Below are 21646 nucleotides of genomic sequence, written 5' to 3'. Positions count from 1 at the left end.
GGGCAGGCAGCTGGCTCGTGGCCCCAGCAGGCCAGGGAGACGTCAGCCACAGCACAGCGGGGAGAGGACACGGTGCTGGCTTCACCCACAGCTTTTGGGACAGTCCTTCAGCTGGTCACTGCAAGCAGCAAAGCACATCCACCTGCCCAAGGACCTCTGCTTGGTGTTAGGGCAGGGTGTTCACGGGGAAACTGAGGCACAGAGCACCCTGGGGACAAAACCACTGCTGAATAGGGAGATGATAACAAAATATCCAGTGGGTGCATAGTGGAACCGGGCCAGGAGACCCCAGGAGCTCATGGTACCACATGGCAAGGTGCAGTGTTCCCTCTCCCAGGGGCTCTCCGGCACGCACTGGAGCGGGTGCTGAGCATTGGTGAGACACAGGGCTGAGCGGGATGAATGCAGCCAGCCTCAGCAAACGGTGCTGGGTGCAAAGACCCACCAGCCATTACCTGGCACGGCATCACCCATGAAGCTCAGTCATGCCGGGGCGGCTGGTGCCACAGTGAGGTGTAGAGCCCTGGCGCGGCCCTGAGCACGTCCCTGCGCGAGGCGTTGTGCAATCGGCAGCCCGGGCTGCCGCATCGGCACATTCCCGGGGCCTTGCATTGCTCAGTACCCCTTCTGCTTCCTCCCCTGTTTATCCTTCGGCCCTGGCGGATTGGCTGCTGGCCTGGCGGCGAGCACGAGGAATCCACGCTGTGGCTAGCTAACCAAACACTGCCTAAGCCCGGGGAGCTGCGGGGCCAGTGCTCGGCTTCAGACCTACTTCCCCAGCAGCAGGAGCCCAGCTGGCTCGGCCACACAGCACAGCAGCCCTGCTTTGCTCTGGTCGGGGATGGCATCCCTCCCGTGCCGGCCCTGCCTTAAGAGAGCCACAGCGAGGGGCCACGACAAAATCCTGTGTTTGCCCAGAGACCTGGGCTACTCATCTGTCAGCTGGGGAGAGCCAGCCATGGGGACGCAGCTCCCTGGATAAGGGACAGCAGGATGATGTCCCCATCTCTCCCTGTACCCAACCCTGGGATGCCCAGAGGGTCCAGAGTGGTGGAAACATCCCCTCCGGCAGGAGAGATGGCAACCCTGCAGCCCCTGCCTCCCCCCAGATACCAGCCCAGCATTCCTCCTTAATTAATGCTCTTTATTACCTGACTGTAACGATAACCAGTCACTCCCAGCAGAAGTGGCTCCTGTAACCCGAGCGGGATGCCAAGCCAGACCACTCCCCCGTCTCCCCCAAAGCACTCTCGGGACCACCCCAGAGCAAAGCCCTGGCTGCCCGAGGCACTGACAGGGGCCCCCAGGCCCCCTTCCCGAATCGTAACATGGTTCCTCCATGGGGTGAGCCCCTCCTCACGCCAACCCCTCTATCGCCTTCCTTCAGCCCCCTCCAGGACACCCTCCTGGGCTCTGCACAGGCTGCCAGCGGGGGAAACTTTTATGTGGTGTCAAGTGCTTGACTTCAGGGGCCTTCACTTGATCCGAGGCTGATGGAGCTACGCTGAGCTACACCAGCTGGTTACTCACTCCTAAATACTATCACCGAGGAGTTTCAGTTGCCTTAGGACACTCTTCTCCCGCACACATGCAAACACAGCGCGTGCCCCTTCCCATCGCAAAAAGTAGGGCTGTCCCAGTCGATGCAGAGGTCCAGCCACCACCCTGTGTCCCATTCTGGGGACATTCCCTTGTCAGCCCATCACCAAGGACAGCCATGCCCTGCCAAAGCCATGGGGGAGCTCATGCATCCCCCATTCACGCCAGAGCAGAAAAACCAAGATCCAAAGTCACATCAGAAACACAGCCAAGGCTGAGCTCTGGGAGTCTGTGGGACAAGATCCTGGGGAAAACACCAAACTCAGGTCTAAGGAGATGGGGGTTCCTGAGAATTTGGGCATTACCCAGAATGTGTGGGCTCCAGGGAGCCTAATTTGTGTGTCACTAACGAATGGAGCAACTGAGAGGAGCTTTGAACACACACATACAAACACACTCGCACGCCTTCCCCCACACCTTCTCCATGGAGAGGCCAAGACTGTACCCAGCCAGACTGAACCTGGCCCCTTCCTCCCTGGCAGCTCTCCTGGTGAGCTCCCAGACATCACCCTGCTCCCACATCCAACCCCACTGCAATCCTCTCACTGCTGCTGAGAGGAGAAACTATCCCATGCCGGCTCCGGCGGGATGCAGAGAAGGTAGTGCCTCAGAAGGAATGGAGATACAGGACTGGTGGGATTTAGCCAAGACTCCAGATTTACCATAGTGAGTAAAAAGCATCACAGGGTCTCCATTGGCCAGGAAGACCCTGGAGCAACAATCCAGATAAAGAGTGAGCCAGTGCCAGTGGCAAAACACTCCGAGTAATGAACCGCACTGGCACAAGGTACAACCAAACCATCGCCAGCCCAGTGCCCACAGTCAGTAGCACCATCTGCAGCAGCATCTCCACATCCCCGGAAAAGCTCCTTCTGCTCTCACACAGGCCCACAACTCCTTAGCTGCATGCACAGAAGAATTTATCTGACAAAAGTGCCCTTGGATAAGCTGGAACATGTCTCTCACCGTTTAACGTGTCAGGGCTGAGGCCCACAGCAACCCTCACTGCCGTACCCGTTGCGCAGCACTGCTGTTCCTGACCTACCAGCAGGAAGGGGATACGAGCCAGTAGAAATACCCTCTCTAGGTGTATATAGAGAGATAACACCCTCTCTCCATCTCCCAGGCCTCGGGGAGGACAAGGTGTGTGGTGAGAGACATCCCAAGACAGAAGCAGTGTGAGGAGCCAGAGGAAATCATCCTGCTGCTCTTCAGCAGGGCACTGCCAGGTCCCTCAGGGAGCCCTGCAGGAAGAGGCAGGCAGCTCCATGCAGAATTGATGACCGAGCCCTGTCCTCCCTCCTAAACCACCTCAGCCCTCCTCTTTCTACTCTGTTCTTCCTCCTGCCCTCTCTGTCCTCTCCGCCAGCCACCTCTCAGCACCTTCTCCTCTCTCCCTCTTCTAGTCCCTCTTGAGTTTCCCCATCTCCCCTCATCGCTTCCCTCCCTGAGCTGTTCTCCCTCCGGACCCTCCTGAGTCCCTTCTCCTTCCGGCTCTCCACCCTTGTCCTGGCCTCTCCTCCGCCCTTGCCAGCTGTGAACCTTGGCATGGATAGAGCCATTGTCCTCTGGGCATCAGGGCCGAGGAGGAGGAGGGGAAGGTGTGAGAGGGGACACAGTGGAGCGTTTGTGTGTGTCCCCGCAGCCGTCAATGCCCTGCTTGTCCATTCATGCACTAAGATGGCAGGAACAGCAGCACCCACACAAGCGTCGCCATTTGGCGGGGTCCAAGGTGCCTGCCCAGGGGGGCACATTGCCCTGTTTGTTTGGAGTCCCGTAGAGGCAGAAGACAACGCCTTTATCTCCCTCTCTGAACTGAGGGTGTTGGAGGGCTGGCAGGGGGGACAACAGGACCAGAGAAGGCCACCTCATCTGGCATCTCCCAAGCTCAGGACTGACAGGGAGGTACCGCTGCACGAGGCTGGCTCTGCGACCCTCGCACCTCCGCTCCCCAGTCCAGGAGGAAAATGGGTATGGGAAAAGGTTCTTCAGCACAGCCTCGGGCTCCCTTCTGCGAGGCCCTTTCGTGCTGGTGGGCTCACCTGACCTGAGGCAGAGCAGCACCAAGCACCCAGCTCCTCCAGCTGTGCCCCGAGCGGGCTTATGGCACACTGGCCATGTGGCCACCCCGCTTCACCAGGCTTTAGTGGGCTGCAGTTAAAGGACTGGACAATAAAAAAAAGGAGACATAAGCCAAAGCTTCTGCTCTTGTGTGCTCCTCTCTGCAGCCCACTAACTTTACCTAGATTGCAAGTTTTAGGGGGTAGGGGTGACCTTTTTCTATAGGGTAACACCCATCTGCAGGAGTTCCCTGTCACCACTGTGGCAGTGAAGGTCCAGCACAGCTCTTTCCACTATCTTCAGTGTGATTTATTACCAGAGCATATCAGCAATACAAGAAAAAAAAAATAATATTTATTACCAGCTACATACTGGCATTAAGTAGAGACTACAACCATAAACTGCTGCAGGGCCACCAACACAGGGCTCGTGGCTCCTGGAAAGGCTCTCAGGAAACTTGGAGATCCAGGAGCCACTCCAGAGCCCACTTCCAGCCCAATTCTGAAGACATGCACACCACACACATATGGGGAACTGGGGATTTGGAGCTGCGCTGCCTCTCCTGGAAACCCCCCAGCACAAAACAATCCTTAGGCAGGAAGATTAATAATCAAACAGCAAGAGAATACAAGCCTACAGGCAGCCAAGCATCGCCTGGAACACCACGTCCAGATCGGGCGTCTCGTTCCTCCCTTGGAACTGGGAGGCAACAAGGTCTCTCCTGTCCAGCCTGGACAGCTTCCAGAGGAGAGCGAGTGTAAGAAAGCAGAGCGATTTATCTAGATGGGACTTTTGCCAGGGCTTGGGGAGGGCCATCACTACTTTTGTGCAACCAACACCGATCTTTCACAAACAGGAGTGTCAGGTCATCAGGCTTTTCCTTCTTCGCGCACAGCTGGGACGTGCAACCACACAGCACTTGCTCTCAGCGCTACACTGCAATAGCATTTGCTCCAAAATTCTGTGAAAATCACAAAGGGCACCAAAAGCTTCTTATGTTGTTGGGTTTCCTCTACTGTCGCTGCCGTTAAGTCCTCATCTACCTCTGCTGCACACGTGGCACAAACTTCCCAAGGCCCAAGGTCACTTCCCAGGATTTAAGAGCAGAGCAACACAACCAAGAGACGTGGACCAGTCAGACACACAGGTACAGGGCAGTCACGGACCGCAGGACACAGCGGACACTATTTCTCCCTGATTTCATCCATCTTAAGACAAGACCAACCCTTATATCCCCAAACCATGCAGGACACAGAATTTTACTCAGGGTGTCTGTCCCCCACCAGCCCCAGTTTCTCACTGTAGAGGACACGTCCTTTGGGCAGAAGAAATTCTGAATTAGGCTTCAGCTGACTAATTCACCTCCTGGGGAAGGGGCCACATGAATCCATTTCCACCCTTTAGTCCCTCATCTTAGTTCACACGATCTCCATACATATAACTACCAGACTAAAGAGCTCTCTGCTCCAAGAAAGCTACTTTTCAACCAAGTGTTTGTGGACTAGCTCAGTCACCTTCATGTTTTGCCTTTTCCTGAGCTAAGCCAAGCTCCTCTAGCCACCCACAATAAATAACAAGCAATAATGCCATTAAAAATAATTATTTTTTAGAAAAATCCCTAGGGATTACTGCCATGCTGGCTATTTCCATATAGGCTTTCAGCCTGAAAAAAAGCTTTTTAAAAAAAAAAAAGTGTTGTTTGCATTTTCTGACTAACTGTGAGCCGTCTCCAGCACCAGAACATAGTTCTTGCACCAGGGATTTAGCAAACAGTTACCAGACAATACAAATCAGATACCAAACGTGCTGCTTGGATCCCATCCACCCTGCAAGCTCGCTGTGTGTTCTGGGTCTCACTTCAAAGCAGCGTGCTGTCTGGAGAGGTCCAAACCAAGAGGGAAAGTGCTTGGCACGCTCGAGGAGGCTGTGTGGGGAGGGCAGCACACGGAGGAAAGGATGAGGAGGTCACCCTGGGCCCGGGATGGGAGGCACCGACTGCACACATTCCCACAGACAGAGCAGCTCCTCAGGCTCTTGCTGCGCAGAACGAGGGGTCTCCACGCATTAGCCAAGTGGAGGCAATACTGGGACTGAAATAAGGGTGAGATATGCCCCAAGTGAGATAAACCTCATGGCAGCGCTGCACAAGCTGCAGGTGCAGAAGCACAAGGGATGGATGATGATGGGTAAGACCCTCTCACGAAGGACTGAGTGCAGAAGAGACACATGAGGAAGGTCGGGGACCTGTGAACTAAATCAAGAGCCCTCTCCTGGTACCCAGCCCAGGCAGATCTCCGGGACCCAACTCTCCTCTGCTCCCTCCGTTGCCCTCCAGCGCAGAGGACAAGAGGCAGTAACTGCTGCTGCTTCCCGGCACCGCTCACCCAGCTCCTTCCTCCAGAGCAGAGATCACGCGCTGCTGCTGTTTTAAAGCACCTGCTGGGGAAAGCAGCGTGGAGGTCCTGAGTGAAGAAGTCTGTCCTGCTGCCAGCCAGAACTGTGACAAAGAGCTGAGTTATGAGGGAAGAGTGGGAAGGCAAGGAAATTACACAAATTGTATGAGTCATTAGATCAATAGATTAAAAGACCTCTTAGAGCCTTCTGTCCAGGCTGGCATAAGGTCATTCATTCCCAGCTTGCTCCTTGGGGCTCTGCCCTGTGTGTCTGGACTTTCAGCACTTCCATTCGGGAGACGATGCTGCAGCTCCACACTCCTCCAAGTCTGGCTGCCCTCCTCAGAGCCTGACCTGAATGCTCCCTTTCTTATCTCCACTCACCGCCAGCGTCCCTTGTGCTAAACAGCACAAGGATTTCACAGCTGGGCCATTCACTATCTTCTAACCACAACTGCTCCCAGGCCAACTCCTCCAGTCCTGACTACCATCAGCCCAACATTATCTGTCTCCTGTGACTGTCCCGTGCACAACAATCCCCGTGCTATTGCGTCCCACGCCGCCCCAGCATCTGTCACAGCCAGGAGCCGGGAGGCTGTTTCTCTCCCTTTGAATAGCTATGTTTGGAATCACTTTCCCCCAGATGCGTTTTCTTTTGCTTTCCCCAAAAACGAGGGCCACAGCTCCAGCTGGGCTGAATCACAGCCGTTCGGCTGACTTCATCAGAAATGGAGCAGAAAGCCCGGCTTTCCTGCAAAATCCACTTTTCATCTTCTCCCTCAGTGCTTGTGGCACTGGCAGCACCTTTAGATCGCTAAATATGCTCTTCTGAGGTGTTCTCAATTCAATATCAGCCACACAGCCCCTGCCCTGCAGCCTTTACAGCCTTGAATTTCTCCTGCGTGTTTCACTTCATGCCAAACAACATCCCCATCGGAAACTTCCCCCGCGTGGAACTGACAGGGAGAACGTGAGAGAGATCAAACACTGCGTCACAGACAGAGCTAAAATGCAGCTGTTAATATAGACATCAAAGAGTGGGGGGGTTACTAGCAGAGATCCCCAGGGACCTGTACCTGGGCCAAAGCCATTCAGCTTTTTTTTTATCATTGTTCTCCACTGGCAAAGTTTGAAGGCAGCACAGCAAAGCAAGGAAAACATTCTTACAGAGAGTCTTGAATCATCTGGTAAGTGACAGCGAGCTGCTGCATAATAACAGCAAAAAGCAAGACAGTCGCCTGAAAGTAGCATGTACGGGCTGGGAAACTGTTGGAAAAAAAAATGACTGTCAGTTTTCAGGACTAACCACAGCCACGCAAGCCCTCGACATGATGTCATGGCTCTGACGGTGACTGCAGAACTCTCCGTGCATGAGGGGACCATCAAGCAGAAGATAGAGAAATGGTCCTGGCTTTTCTGCGTACTGCTGCTGGAGTCGGTGGCTCACCTCTGTTTGGAAGAGGGCATGGAAAAACTGGAGAGACTTTGGGAAAAGGTCAAAATAACGCTGCTTGGGATGCACAAGAAGCTTCACAAAAGTCCCTGTCTGGTCTGTTTATCACCAGGAGGCTGAGCAGTGGTTGAATCCTCAGGTACATGAACTCACTTTGGAGAAAGGAGCCTGCTGGGAGGGAGTTTCAGCCCTGTGAGGAGGGTACAGCAGTCGGAGTGCAAGATTTGACAGTGTCAGCCATGAAATAAGATGTTGCTCCTAGCAGGAAGCAACAGCTTTCCCAGAGAGGTAAAACACGCTGGTCAGGGACCATCTGCTCCTCTGTGCTTGCAACACACACCCACAGCAGGCCATGGCCCTCATGTCTGACCGCAGTAAATATGAATATTAACGTTACTGGTCACCACCTTTCAGAAACTATAACAAATTACTCTCAAAGAGATGCTCTAGGAGCAATTCTACCTCTCAGATATCTCGGAGGCTCCTCCTAGTTGTCGAGCCCACAGTGCTCTGAATCTAACACAACACAGAGGCAGCAGACAAGTGTCTCAGATACAAGAAGCTCAGGGAGACAAACCCAACTTTCTCAGCACAGAAAACCACAACCGCGGCTCACTCACTGCTCGACTGCCCTTCAGGTTCTCCACAGCACTGAGTTAGAGACTTTCAGTTATGGTTTCAGAGGTAACTTAGTGATTTAGGATTTTCAGTAATTCAGAAACACTTTTGACAATATTATCCTACTTATCCCCACTGTAGCTCACCGATCCTCCCAAGAGAGTTCTATTAGCAAAATTCATTCACAGCATGTGTTACTGCAGCTCCATAAATTATGAGTTGTCCACGGAAGGGGAGCAGGGAGAGTGCTGACTTTGTCCCACTCCCACCAGACACCTCCTCTAGCCCAGCATGCTGGGTTCAAGCCCTTGCCCCAAGCCTTTCAGCCAGTCCCCAGCTGTGAAGGGAACTTCCCTGAAAGCTAACACACAAGTGACAAACCATTCCTTAACCTCAGAAGAGAAGTGCTAACATTTATTCCAGAGATAATCTCCCTCCAAAGGTTGCAGGACAATTTCTCACTATGAACAACACTGGGAGCTTACGAGTGAAAGGTGATCTAAAAGGCTGAAATGGCTGCAGTGGTGACTGTGACCAACTTGGGGGGGAAAGCTGAGCCAAGAAGATAAATTAGAGTTGCAGTTACCCAAAACTCCCCCAAGAGAGCACAGCCCCCCACTCTGAAGTTTTCTAAGCTTTGTTTCCCCACTTTCCTTTTTTTTTTGTGACAGACCCTGGTATGTCTTTGGATCCAGACGCTGTCAGACCCTCACTCCACTTCTTTTGGAGGTTCATTGGGGGTCTGTCATGATAGAAAAGCCACCCTCCCCTTCTCCAGATTCCTGGGTCTCTCCTAGAAGTCTGCTCACACACAAAGCAGGAGGAGCAACGTCACGTCACTGGCGAAGTATGTTGGTGCTCATGCCTTAGGTCTAGAGGGGACTTTCCACTTCCTGCACCTCCCCCTGCACCTCCCTTTAGGTGCTCCGTAAGCTTTCTGCAGCTCTTCCACCCAACTGCATCTGTGAACGGGAAACGGGCTGCAACTGTCCTGCAGAGACTGAGCGTCCTGCCAGCTCCCCAAGCTGGCAGAGTTGTCCTGCATCTGTCCTGCTGTCTCCCCGTGCCGGTGGGGTTGTCCTGCAGAAGCTGACCATCCTGCCATCTCCCTGTGACCGGAAGGGTTGTCCCCAGGGCTGGAGCTGCCCTGGCTGGCGAAGGGCACCAGGAAGGCCCCACCGGGCCGCCACTGCTGTCCAAGGTACCGCCGTGCCATCGCCTCTTCCCGCACACCACGCCAGCACGCGCTGCCCTGGCCCGGCAGCAGAAGGGAAAAAGCAGAGCAGACCCTGTCCCAGAAGGACAGTCCACACACTTCTTGAACAACCACAGCAGCCTCCATCAGTCATTTTTACAGTGTCCAGAGCCCTGATCCTCAGGACATCTCTGCCCAGATGGGGCGAAAGAAATTCCCAAGGTTACTGGCCTCTTTTCTGTGTGGTTGCTAGTGCAAGGGGCTACATGAATACAAGAAAGGAAGAGATGGATCTTGCCCCAAAACTGTACAAGTCTGTTACACAAAGGGCTGACACAGGCAAAGCAGCAGGGAACTGCCTGGATTCATGCTGTAAAACGTTGGTGTAGCCCAGAAAAGAAAACCACATCCACAGATGTGCCCAGCGTCCTGTCTGGAAGAGACCCCTACTTATCCCTTCAGAAAAGAGCACACAGACCTGAAGATGTGTGGAAGGAGCTGGCAGACTTCACCTCTGCCTCTGACAGGATGGATACAAAACCTGCTTTTATAGACCCGTACTGAGACCAGCCAGCAAGTCACACCCTGTGCTCATCGTCCTGTCAACTACTGTCAAATCAACTACTGACAATTTCTGACTTCTAGTACTAAGTCTTTTTGACTTCTCCAGTCCCTCAGAGAAGTCCTCAGCCCATACAGACTCTCAGGGCTGAGCCAAGGGCAGAGACCGACCACTTTCTCACAGTTCAACAGGACGTATTCCTTCCTGTAAAAGCCCCAAACCATAGCTATGGGGGTTTTGGTTGGTTGGGTTGGCTTTTTTTCTTGCAGATGAAACACAAACCCACAACCGCACATGATGAGAAGCCCTGCAGTTCTCCTGGCAAAGCTAGGGTGTTAACCTCAACCTCACAGATAAATTCTGCGGCAGTAAAAAAACCACCAAACCTGTTATTCCTCCACAGTTTCAGGTGGAGGTTGCACTGCTCAAAGCTGTTACATGGGTCAGGCTAGAAGTTCTGAGAGTTCCTTCTAACCTGAAAGCCAGTTTAGCATCTTTATTTTAAGAAATGATACTGTCAAAGTAGGGAAAAGCAGAAGGTGATTTTATTGAAAGACGTACTGCCACTGCCTAGGCTTTATGAAGTTAGCAAGCAAGAAAAGAGGAGCAGAGTGGGATAAAAACAGAGAGGAGAGGTCACTTTATCCCAGGTGGGCTTTAGCTGCCTCTGTCAGCAGGGAGGCTCATCTCTGTGCTCCTCCACGCTCCACCTGAACCACAATAACTTGAGGGCAAGTCTCCCACTGCCAGTCCAAAGAGGTTGGGAGCTCACACCTGCTGCAATGCAATCAGCAATGAGGACAAACACCTTAACAACATGAGACCTCCCACCCGCTCATTGCCACAAAGCCTCTGGATTTATTGAGTGCTATAAAGTTTGTGAAACGGCAAAAAGATTGAACACGGCTCTGCTGCATTGACAAAAGCCTTAAACCAACATCCACCACCCTGACCTGTTTAAACAACAGGCTGATCAAAAAAGAAACAACTTCTACAAAACTTGGGGTTTAGTTCTGAAAAAAACAACATTCACACTGAGAACAATCAGCCACTGGAATAATCTCCCCAGGGAAGTGGTGGGTTCCCCAACATTGGACAGTTTCAAGATTCAACTGGACAGGTGAATGGACCAGCTTGGCTAGACCAGGCTTTTGCCAGTAAGGGTTGGACCAGGTGATCCTTGAGGGCCCTTCCAACCTGGGATTCTGGGATTCTATGAAAAACAGAGACCTCCACAAGTCTCCTTCAGGCAGTGACTATCCCCAGGGAGCAACCTGCACCCCTAAAACTCACAGCCCCTTTTCACTTGCTAAATCTGATTGTTCACTGGCTGAGCAACCGCATCTTAAAACACAAAACAAGGACACGTCAGACCAACTTTCTCTATCTCAGTCCTACTATCCAGTTCTCAAAGCTCACTCTCAGTGTGGTTTGGTTTCCAAAACTGGAGAGAATAGGGTTTAAACAAAAAAGCTGAGTAAACCCCGCTACTCCTCTCCTTCGGAGAGCCAACTGAAAGCATTCCAGCTGACATGTTATATCCTCCTGACAAGGCCTTGCTCTGCCCCAGTGGTGGGAAATATTTGTGGTGTCTGGTATCAACTTTACCACACAGCACAGCTCGCTGGCACTGGCACTGCTCTCATCTCTTTCAAAGCCAAGCTTGGCCCAATGTCTTGATCACCTACAAATTTGTGCCTTGACTAAATTAAGAAAGCTGTGCTGAAAATTCATGTAAAAATTATGTAAAAATCTCTACCAGTGATCATCCATGATCCACTGCAGCCACTGATACGTCCTGGGTGTACCAGAGCTGCAGTAGCTGTGTCTAAAAGCAGAGGAGTAGGAAAGGTCCCTACCCTGGTGTTCCCCAAGACCAACCTGTTGGACTGGGTTGACTTTTGACCAGTTCCTCTTCCCAAGCCCCTGCACACCAGCACCACCTCCAACACCCAAATGTCTCATTCTGGGCTGTGAAGCTGTCCCCAGTCTGCAGGTACCCACATTGCTGTTTCTTGTGTCCCTTCAGCCCCTCAACACCAACGAGATGAGTTTTGAAACATCATTTATTACCCCTCTCTCTTCACTACATGTTCCACTATGTTACATGTGAAAACTCATCACCGTCCACCTTCCATTCCAACACCCCTTTCCAAAGACCGAATTAAAATAGACAGGAGGGAGGGGAGATGGACAGAAGTCCTCCTACCTCCTCCCCACCCAGAACTTCTCATTGACCTCAAATTTTGATTTGGATGGGACCTAATCAGAGAAAAGACCATTTCTGTTTTTATATTGAGCAGAGCATTGATTATATATATTATCAGCAAGCAGCCAACTGTGAAATGGCTTGATGGCCCACATAACACACAGTTTTTAAGCTTTTGCTTTACTTAAGCAGGTGCTTCATTTCCAATAAAGTCTAAGCGCACTTTTTAGTGCTTTATTGAATCAATGTCCATAACCATTGCTTGTCATAACAGAAGAGATAAGCCAAGATCAAGCAGGCTGATAAATTGTTTGGTTTCCTGTTTATCTGAATTTCTAGCAGTCAGCTGCAATCAGCACATGGGATTACAAGTCATAAATGATAGTTGTTGATTAATAAGTATTGTCAGACACAAACTAAGCGAGTCTTCATATTCTAAATTAAGTTGAATGTACTCTTTACATTACATCCACTTCTCAAGGCCGCAAGCAAGAGCGTCTTGGCATGCTCTATGGTCCTTGCCATCAAAGCAGACAGAAAACTTGCAGGAATTAGGCCTCAAACTCTTTTGGAAGCCCTACCTGTGTCTTCAACAAATCCTGTCCCATGCCCACCCCCATGCCCTCTGCATTGCCTCCTCTAATTACCATCATCATCTCCTTGGGTAGGAAAACCAGATCAATTTGGCACTCCAAGTCTCCTAAAATAATACACTGCTGCAACACAGGGGTGATGACAGAAGACTCTACAGGAAAAAAAAAAAAAATCCAAACAAAAAACCCCAGTCCCAGCAAAAATTGCTTTAATTACTGTTTTTAACAAAAGCAGAGATCTCACCAAAGCTAGACCGTGGCTGTTGGCATCGCACATGGCTCCTGGTCCCACCCCGCACTACTCCAGCCAGCCTGTTCAGTCTCTGTTCACACCACACCCTGGTCTGCAACCACAGCCCCACTTTTTTTTTTTTTTTTCCCTCCTCTTCCTACTGATGCAGTTTGCAATCACTTAGGGCATAATTCTGTACATCTCCTTCAGCACACTGCAAATGAATGATGAGACCAGCTGAAAAGAAGACTGGATAGAGCACAGGGGATGAGGAAGGGGAAAAGTGGAGGGGAAAATAAAATAGGATGTGCCAGAGAGGCTAAGAAAACTTTAACCATTGCAGAGACTGATGCCAGCTTTCCTCTGACCAAGCTGGTCTGTCCCAGCAACTGGGATGTGAAGGACTGATGCTGGGCTGCTCCAGAGGAGATGACTCCTGGCCCCGGCCATGCCACGGGATTACGGTCACAGCCACGTGGCACTCCCAGGACTGCTCTCCCCAGTTCACCCCAGCCTCTGCCCTCAAATCCTGGATCCGGGCACACCAAGGGCTATTTAAAACTCCAGCCTTGGCCTTTCCACCCAGCCCTCTTCCCCATCACCCCAAAAGTCAGTAAAATCCGCAAGTGTACACCCTCATTCCACAACAAATCTGGCAGCTCCGTTTTGCAGTCAGGGCTGGTCCAGCCCCGCAGATTCTCCCGTTCGCCATTTTGAGTAACTGCATCAAAACAGACAAAGTTCAGCGAGATAAGTGGTGGACCCTGAGTATCACGTTACATTTTCCCTTGGGAAGGAAGCTTTTCATTCAAATGTGCTTTGAATGCGTTCCGGGGTGGGCTGGAAGGTGGCGGGGAGCACGGGGTCCTGGGCTGACCAGATCATCCACCTCCAAATCAGACAGAAGACATCCTCTGTCCCTGCTGTGGGGGGCAAACAGTGCCAACAGGAGAAGGAAGGTCTGGAGGATAAGCAAGGATATGCCAAAATGTGCCAGACAGCAGGAATAAGAGGGTATATCCATGAAACCATAAGTGGGAGCCACCAGATAGCCAAGGTGGTATCCAATGTAATCCACCCTCTACTTCTAAGAGCCCCCTTTTCCCTACGGTGCAGCAATATCCTCCCATGGACCCTGCACCTCCCCTGCTGATCTGACAGCCTCATCCCTCTCTGTCCATCCCTAGTTCTGGAATGTGCTGGGAAAGCACCACAGTGGCCTCAGTGTGGGTTTCTCTCTCCTGAAGGATGCTGGCGCATGGCGGGGGCATCCAGCAAGCACCAGCTCGGGCCCAAAAGCCACAGGCCTGTTCCTGTTTGTGTCTCTAGTCACAGCTGCTCCCCTGTCCTCTGGCAACGCACAGGCTAGTTAATCATTCCTCAGACACATTTAGCTTACCGGGGTTCTTATCAGAGAGTGCAAAGTCCAAGTCCAATCAGCAACACTACTGGAAAGAGGCAAGGGGGTTACCCAGCAAGCTCTGCAAAGCTCAAACGCCATCCCCAGGCAGGGAAATCCCCAGGCAGGGACATGCTGGAGGGATGCCAGGCCATGGTCTGGGACCCTGGCTGGGCAGCACAGAGGAAGGGCAGATACCTGCAGCGGGTCAGGGGTTTGGTGGCCACAGCCTTCCTAGCACAGCTCCCAGCTCCACATCACTCTAGTCTTGTCCCAGCAGGAGAAATCCATGAGGTTCCTAACCAGAAGAGGGCAAGAACAGCAGGGCCCCATCCCTCTTCCTTCTTTGAAAGGCCTCTTCCGGTTTTCTTTCTCACTAAGTGACCATGGGCAGAAAACAAAAAGCAGAAAGCAAAAAGACCACCACTGAGCTCTGACAGGAGGCAGAAAGCCCATGGGGAGAGCAACTTCCCTATGCACCACTCGGGTGGGGTTGTGCTTCTCCAGGCGATGCCCAGCTCTCTGCAGACTAACCATGTCCAGGAGCCATTTTATTCCACGTTTATTGCAGCCAGTGACATGGCAGCTGGGATGACTGAACTGGGCCCAGAAGGCCAGCCCCGGCGAATGCGTTGCTCTAGGAGAAAAGGACAAGGGAGCGGAGGGAAACCCTGCCTACCCAGCATCCCAGTAAGGCTCCTGCCTGTCCAGCATCTCTTTCCCACATCCTTGTGGGCAGCAGCCCTTGCACAACTCCGGCCCAGGCACGGGGAGCAGCGCGGAGCAGCCGGATCTCTGAGTCACCAACGAGCCCATTTCCACCAGCCCAGTCACACCTCCAGCACAACTCCCTTCTACCCTGCCCCGACGGCCACCTCTCCCTGCTCCCCCTCCTCCCAAACACCCTGCTGGTCCACGTCCAGGCATCGCTCCCAGAACACCAACCTGTGGAAGATACATTAACCAGAACACGGGCAAAGTACCTCTCTCCATCCCCGATGGAGCCTCTGCGGGTGTGTGCTCACGTCGCTCTTTCTGAATCACAACCCACCCCTTATCTTACGGGATCCACCCTCCTGCCAACAGCTCTCTGGCCTTACTCCATCTGGATGTCTCCTGTCCTTCTCCCACCCAGGAAAAAGGAGTTTTAGGAAAACTGAGGGGAGAGGACAGACCCGAGAGGAGTATCAGCACAGTCACAAGACTGGAAGCAGCAGATTGTCCTGCACTAGCCTTGCCCTGAGGAGTGGACGAGGACAAGTGCTTTGGCTGAAGACTTTGGGACCCTCCTGCTGCTGGTCCTGCTGGGATGGAGATGGCAGCTTCCCCCTGTGCCCAGGAATGTCCCCTGGGCCTCAGCCAAGTGCTGCAGGCTGCTGGCGATGAGTTCAAGGGAACATTTTTCTCTCCTCCCTCCTCTGCTTAGGCCCTAGGATGGAGCTGGGCTCACCCGCATCCTCATGTTACCTGCTCTTGTTGAGGGCACGCGCTGACCAGAGGCAGACACCAAGTCGGGCGGACAGGGGAAGCTTGAAATAAGAGAGCAGAGATAGGAAGACCAGAAAACAACCACAGCAGAAAGAGAGATGGAGAGGCGGAGGGGAAAGCAAGCTGAGCCGTGGAAGGGTCAGGGGAGCTGTGCTGTTACCTGCTCGGATCCAGCGCATCCTGAGCATGGCGAGAGCAGATGTCAAGCTCCCGCTGCGTCCCTGCTCTCTCCCTCTGTCATTATGCTGCCTAGCTCAGCTTCTCCAGGTCCCAGGGCTGCTGCCTGCTGGTTTTTCTATTCCCTGAGGGAAGAGTGGGAGGGCCAGGGAGGAGGCTGGGAGGCTGCTGCTACACGCTGGGATTTGGGTCTGCGAGGGGATTACCAGGAGGGATGGTCATGTGTTTGTGCTGTACCAGGTTCCCCAGGACCATTCTGTCACGGGCTCTCTCTGTCCAGCAAAGCACTCCACACAAAGCCTCTTACCTTCCCTGCTGCGCCAGCCAGGCCCCGGAGAGACTGTCACACCGCAAAGCCACCACTTCCCCAACCCCGCTCCTCCAAGAGTCGGGTCTAGGCATGAAACACCCGCAGCGACATGTGGCAAAGATCACATTGTGCTTTTCGCACGGAGCTCGCGATTCTCCATGGCCTTTCCTCAGTGCTTTCCCGCTGCCCTTACTCTTGCCACGTCAACCAGCTCCATGAAAGCGGCGCAGGGAAGTCTTGCTCCAGCATAGCACCAGAGCTCGGGGATGAGGGTCAGGCAGCCATTGGGCAGGCAGAGGGTGAATAGCGAGCACAAAGCCCAGCTCCCCAGAAAAGCTAATTAAAACTAATTTAAAGAAACTAGATGCTCTGATCTGCTGTAGTTGCATTGCTATGCCAAGCCCAGGTACCTAAAAACATACATGGGGCCAGTTGTCCTGGTTTGTGCATGGCTTCTGCCCACCAGCCAGCACCACAACAGACACCACAGCCTTTGCTCTCAAGGCCCCAGGTCTACCATCCTCCTGCCCTGTCTGCCCCCAGTGTTTTCAGCCTCAGGAAACCACCACGGTCCCCCCTGCACCCCTAAGCAGCCAGGAAGACCCCAAAGCAGCCCCTTGTTTCTCTGTGACTCTCTTTCACAATGCCACAACCTCCTGCCTGGCAGAAACTGAAACTGCTTCAGCGAGCTGTAACTCGCAGGGGGGCTCACCAGCACTGCCAGCGCAGGGATGCTTCCCCCCACCACGAGGTGCTGGCTGGCTCTGAAGAGAAACCATTATTCCCCTTCCCTTAAGCTCATGGCTTCACTGGTTTACATCCCTGAAAGTTTTACCCGTGAAGTCCTTCTTCGCGTGTTCCCATCCACCACCAAATCCTCCTGCAGGTGCAGAGCATGCAGAGACCTGACCCTTACCACATGGCACGGTGGACGAGGTGCAAACCCGCGAGTCCTGGGTTTAACTCTCTGCCTCATCCTTTCCTATCTCTTCATCCATAGAGTATGGGGAAATGGCCCAGACTTCTCTTGCAAGGCTGCAAGGCGGAATTTCCTACTCCCATACAGAAAGTGCTCCACAATGCACAATAAAAATCACCAAGAAAGTAGCCGATACCATTAACACGCGTGTACACGCGCTCCTACGGGCAAAACCGTTCGCTAATACAAACACATTTGCTGATAAAACACTCGGCGCTCGCTTGCTCGCTCCCTGCTCAGAGGCTCCTGTGACCCCTCCAGCAGCACCCGCAGCCCCACTCACGCAGGCACAGACACGCGGCCGCTCGACAGACACACGTTCCAGCCACTCGTGCTCGATGCAAAATTGTAAAGAGCTGCTTCATTCCACAGGACTGAAATCTTCTCCCTCACTGAAATCTGGCCCTTTCTGTTTAACCAACTGCCATCTTTCCCAACTACAGTTCAACCCCAAAACCTCCAAACTTTTCACGTTCACTGCTCTTTCTCCATTTCTTGCTCTAACCCCATTCAGCCATCTGCCAAACCGCCCACTCCCCTGCCCCCCAAGCCCTACTCTGCACATCTTTCCTGATATACATTCTTTAACCACCTCTTATCTCATAAATTAGCCGAGAGAGAGCGGGATCCCGAATAGCTGAGCTCTGTCGTAACTGTTTCCCTTACGCGAGTGGTAGGCAGGGAGGAAGGTAAGGTTTCTAGCAGGATGCCAGCCAAGGGTCAGACGCTTTCAACTCCCTACTTTTCCTTTGATACAAAATACAAATGCTCTGGGTAAACACTCCCAATACTATGGAAAGACCAAACTGAGCTCCTTCACCTCTGTTGCCAGAACACCCAGCATCCCACGCTCTCTGCCTTCAAGTGTTCTGCCCAAGCTCTCTGCAGCAGGATGGTCCTGGGCACCACCAAACACATTTTCCAGCTGTGCTGACACAAGCCAGGAAAGCCCCAATCTACTTCACGCAGGACAGGCCCATCTCGAGGACTCTGAGAGGCCACACTGCCAGCCAGACTTGCACTCACAGCATCTTCACCCCAGGAGGGCGTGAAGTTACACCCAGTCCATCTCTTCTCTCAGAGACTGCATCCGCTTTTCCCTAACTCCTTTCCCAAACCTCAGAACAAAGCTCTAAACTTTTCACAACATTCTTCTGCTTCTCTGTCCTCGCGTGTCTCAGCTCTCACTCTCAAAGAGCAGACAACTACATTCAAGGGAAATAAGGATATCCTGCCCAAGCAAATACCGAGAGCCCCCTTTGTGAAAATAAAGGTCCATCTCTTGCAGCTGAGAAAACCAGAGACAGGCAGTTGGACCTGAGATCTTGGGAGCCCTTGCTCCCCAAAACGAGCCTTGCTCTGCAGTGGGACCTGCTGCACTGTTGCTGGAGCCAGCCAAATGCCAGGATTTGGAATCAGCACAGACACCAACTCTCTTCCACACCTCAGTCAGCACAGCCCCCACTCCCCAAAAGTCTGCAAGAAGAGACCAGTTAATCCTCGTCTGACACTTTGAAATACCGAGTGCTATATGAGCACTAAAGGATTACTCTTAAATATGGTGGGATTGCTTACAGCAGGCTCAAATCCCGGGCAAATCAGAGGCAAGCAAAGGAAAGGGAATTCCCAAATTATTCCAGGGTTTTCAGTGTACAGGAAGAAATCTCTTTAGCGTAAAATCTCCACTTGGTGAGGTGATGATCTGTGAGAATAAAAAATATTTCACCGTATGAGAAAAATATAGTTTGAACATGTGTTCTCCCAGGAATCAGCAGACACATTTTAAAGAAGTGATGGGGTAGCAAGGAATTGGCTCTACTAATTAATTTATTCCTGTACATTAATAAACTTTAACAGATCTGTTGTTGACCACTACATAATACATGTCCAGAAACCATTAATTCTTCGGCACAGTGAGATTCCAGAGCAAATCCAATTCCGTGCTACAAAGTTAGCAATTGAAGGCGCTAACCTTCCCTTCCAAATAACAGAGGATCAGTTTGGCCGCATACTCCTTCAGAGCACCACGATTAACGTGTGCACAAAAGGAAAGAACCTTGTTTCTTCACTCGCTGCACAAACTGAACTGAGCAGCAATCCTTCGTGGTAAAACTTTCTCCTCTTCCCCTCTCACCCTCAAATGCAGTGTTGTAACAGATGCTCTTTAAGAACAAAAGGGATCTAGCTGCCCAAATGAAATAAACAGCCATGTTGGGCTCCACGAAAAAATGAAGCTCTAGGAAGTTCTAAAAAGGAAGTTACACAAGTAAGTAAATAGCAGAGGCTAAGAAATATCTTTCATCCCCGGTTTCCCTCACTCTCAGTTTTTACAGTGATGAGATGGTCTTAATTCAAAAGAGGAAAAGACACACAAAAAGACAAAAAACAGAGAGAAGGCAAGAGAGAGAAGGCATCCCAGAATGGTTGAGGTTAGCAGGCACCTCTTGAGGTCATCTTGTCTGACCCCTGGCTCAAGCAGGATCACCCACAGCACCCAGAAAAAAAAAGAACAAGACAGAAAAAGGAAGAAACCTTCCACTCTATAAAAAGATGCTCCGGGGGAGAGAGCGAGCGAGAAATTCCACTTCTGCAAATGAAGAGACAGACAGTTGAAGTCTAATGCCTGTGAATAACGTTGGGGTGCTGAGCAAGGGCTGCGCAGGATGCTGGGGAGGTGCTGGGTGCCCAGAGGACAGGAGGTGGGTGGGCAGGATTTAGGAGACTGATCTGAGTGAAACCTTAAAAACAAAACAAGCGGCCCTGAAGGCCGAGGAGAACACGGGCTGGGAGCACACGATAAGAGCCCACGTGGCGAGGCTTCCCGTCCTCGCTAATCCTGTCGCTCCTGGGAATCCAGAATCACAGTTGGAACAAACAGGGGATGATTTTTCCTTTGAAGAAGCAGCGATGCATTACTGAGGCATCACACGGATGCCAGAAGGGAGGAAAGTGAGAAGTAAGCAGCTTGAGCCTCTGTTCGCTCTCGAGAGCATCTTCTGTTTGTGGTCCAATTTCGCTTTCCTCCTCAGGTTAAGTCCTTCTGCGAGCCAAAGAAACAGAAGGGACGCAGTGCCCCCTCCCCAGCCGCCCCAGGCACGCTGCCCGATCCCACCGCAGGCGAGGGACATGGACTCTGGAGGGGAAACATGCTCTGGAGCTGACCCAGGCATGCAGCCGGGCTCTCCGCAGACCAGGGTCCACCCCAGCTCTGCCACCAGCAACAGGATTTATTGACGCCACAGAGCCCGGCGAGGATGGGCACGTTGTTCCCCCTCCACCAGCACACCAGGGGCTCGTGGCAAGGTGTGCGGCCTGTGCAACCGAAACTTCCTCCTGGCAAACGGCCCCACCGAAACAAGGGGCACGCGGTGCAGGGCGCAGCACCCGAAAGGGAGAAACAAAGCCAACGAGCAAGGAAGAGAAGCAACAATGCAGTCAACAAGGAAGAGTGATGAGTGCCAACAAAGGCAGAGCGGGGAGAAGAAACACTGAGCTGAGGGAGGGACAACAAAAGGCATCAGGGTCCCGACACCTCCCCAGCTGCACAGTTCAGCCCCACCAACCTCTCAGCGGCCACAAGCCACCGTGTTTCACCCCTGCTTGATAGGGAGGCCAAATCCTCTTTACAACCACTTTTCCGCTCTTAGTTTCAGTAAAAGCTGCCTTTGGTGTGCACTGATGGGAAAGAGACTCTGATCCCCAGACACACGGTGCCCAATGGGGCCGCAGGCCCTGGCTGAACAACACCGGCCTCTGGACACCGATTCCGAGATGGCGTGTGGTCTGCCGCTGCGGGATTAGTGATCTTCTACACCAAAAAGGAGCAACAGCCCCAGTGAAGCACATAGCGGCGAGCCCACTGCCAACACACTGCGCCCAGTGGCCGCGGGACGGGTAAAGAGGCTGTGGGTCCTGCGGTGAGCAGAGGGGGTGGCCAGGAGCTTGGCCCCGCAGTGACGTCCACAATCCATATGCCAAAGCTACTGCCACCGCGAGCCTGCGCCTGCCCTGAGGAGCGGCGAGGGCCACCCCAAGGTCCTCCAGCCATCTCGCGTCTGACACGACGCGTTCCCCAGCCCTCGGCGTGCCACAACCTCCCACCTCGGCGTGACCGGAGGATGCAGCCCTACGCCTGGATTCTGCCTAGGGAACGGGCTCGGACACTGGATGGGGCGGTTGTGGGTGCTTTGGGTTGGGGTCAGGGGCCACCCCGCCTGCGGCCGGGGCGAGCTGGGACTCGACGGGTCATCTCTTACCTTCAAAAAAGCGCTGCAGAGCCTCCGTCTCGTCCACCACCTCCATAGCTGGGCCATGCACCGGGCAGCCGGGCTAGTCTCTGTGCCCGCAGAGGGGCATCCCTCCCCCCCGCCGCCCTCAG

General features: G+C 52.7%; 1 protein-coding gene across 6 annotated transcripts in view; it reads right to left on the bottom strand.

Moving 5' to 3' along the window:
• The window catches only part of MYRF (myelin regulatory factor), a 64149-nt gene extending 42503 nt beyond the window's left edge, over window positions 1-21646 (bottom strand). For all 6 annotated transcript variants that reach the window (XM_074842080.1, XM_074842083.1, XM_074842082.1 and 3 more), the window contains exon 1: window positions 21525-21646. In XM_074842080.1, coding sequence (XP_074698181.1) covers window positions 21525-21570 — 46 coding nt within the window. In that variant the 5' untranslated portion in view covers window positions 21571-21646. The remainder of the gene's footprint in view (window positions 1-21524) is intronic.

This window comes from Strix aluco, chromosome 16, assembly GCF_031877795.1.
Source record: "Strix aluco isolate bStrAlu1 chromosome 16, bStrAlu1.hap1, whole genome shotgun sequence".
In the NCBI taxonomy this organism is placed as follows: domain Eukaryota; kingdom Metazoa; phylum Chordata; class Aves; order Strigiformes; family Strigidae; genus Strix; species Strix aluco.
This window is presented reverse-complemented; position numbering and strand designations above follow the sequence as displayed.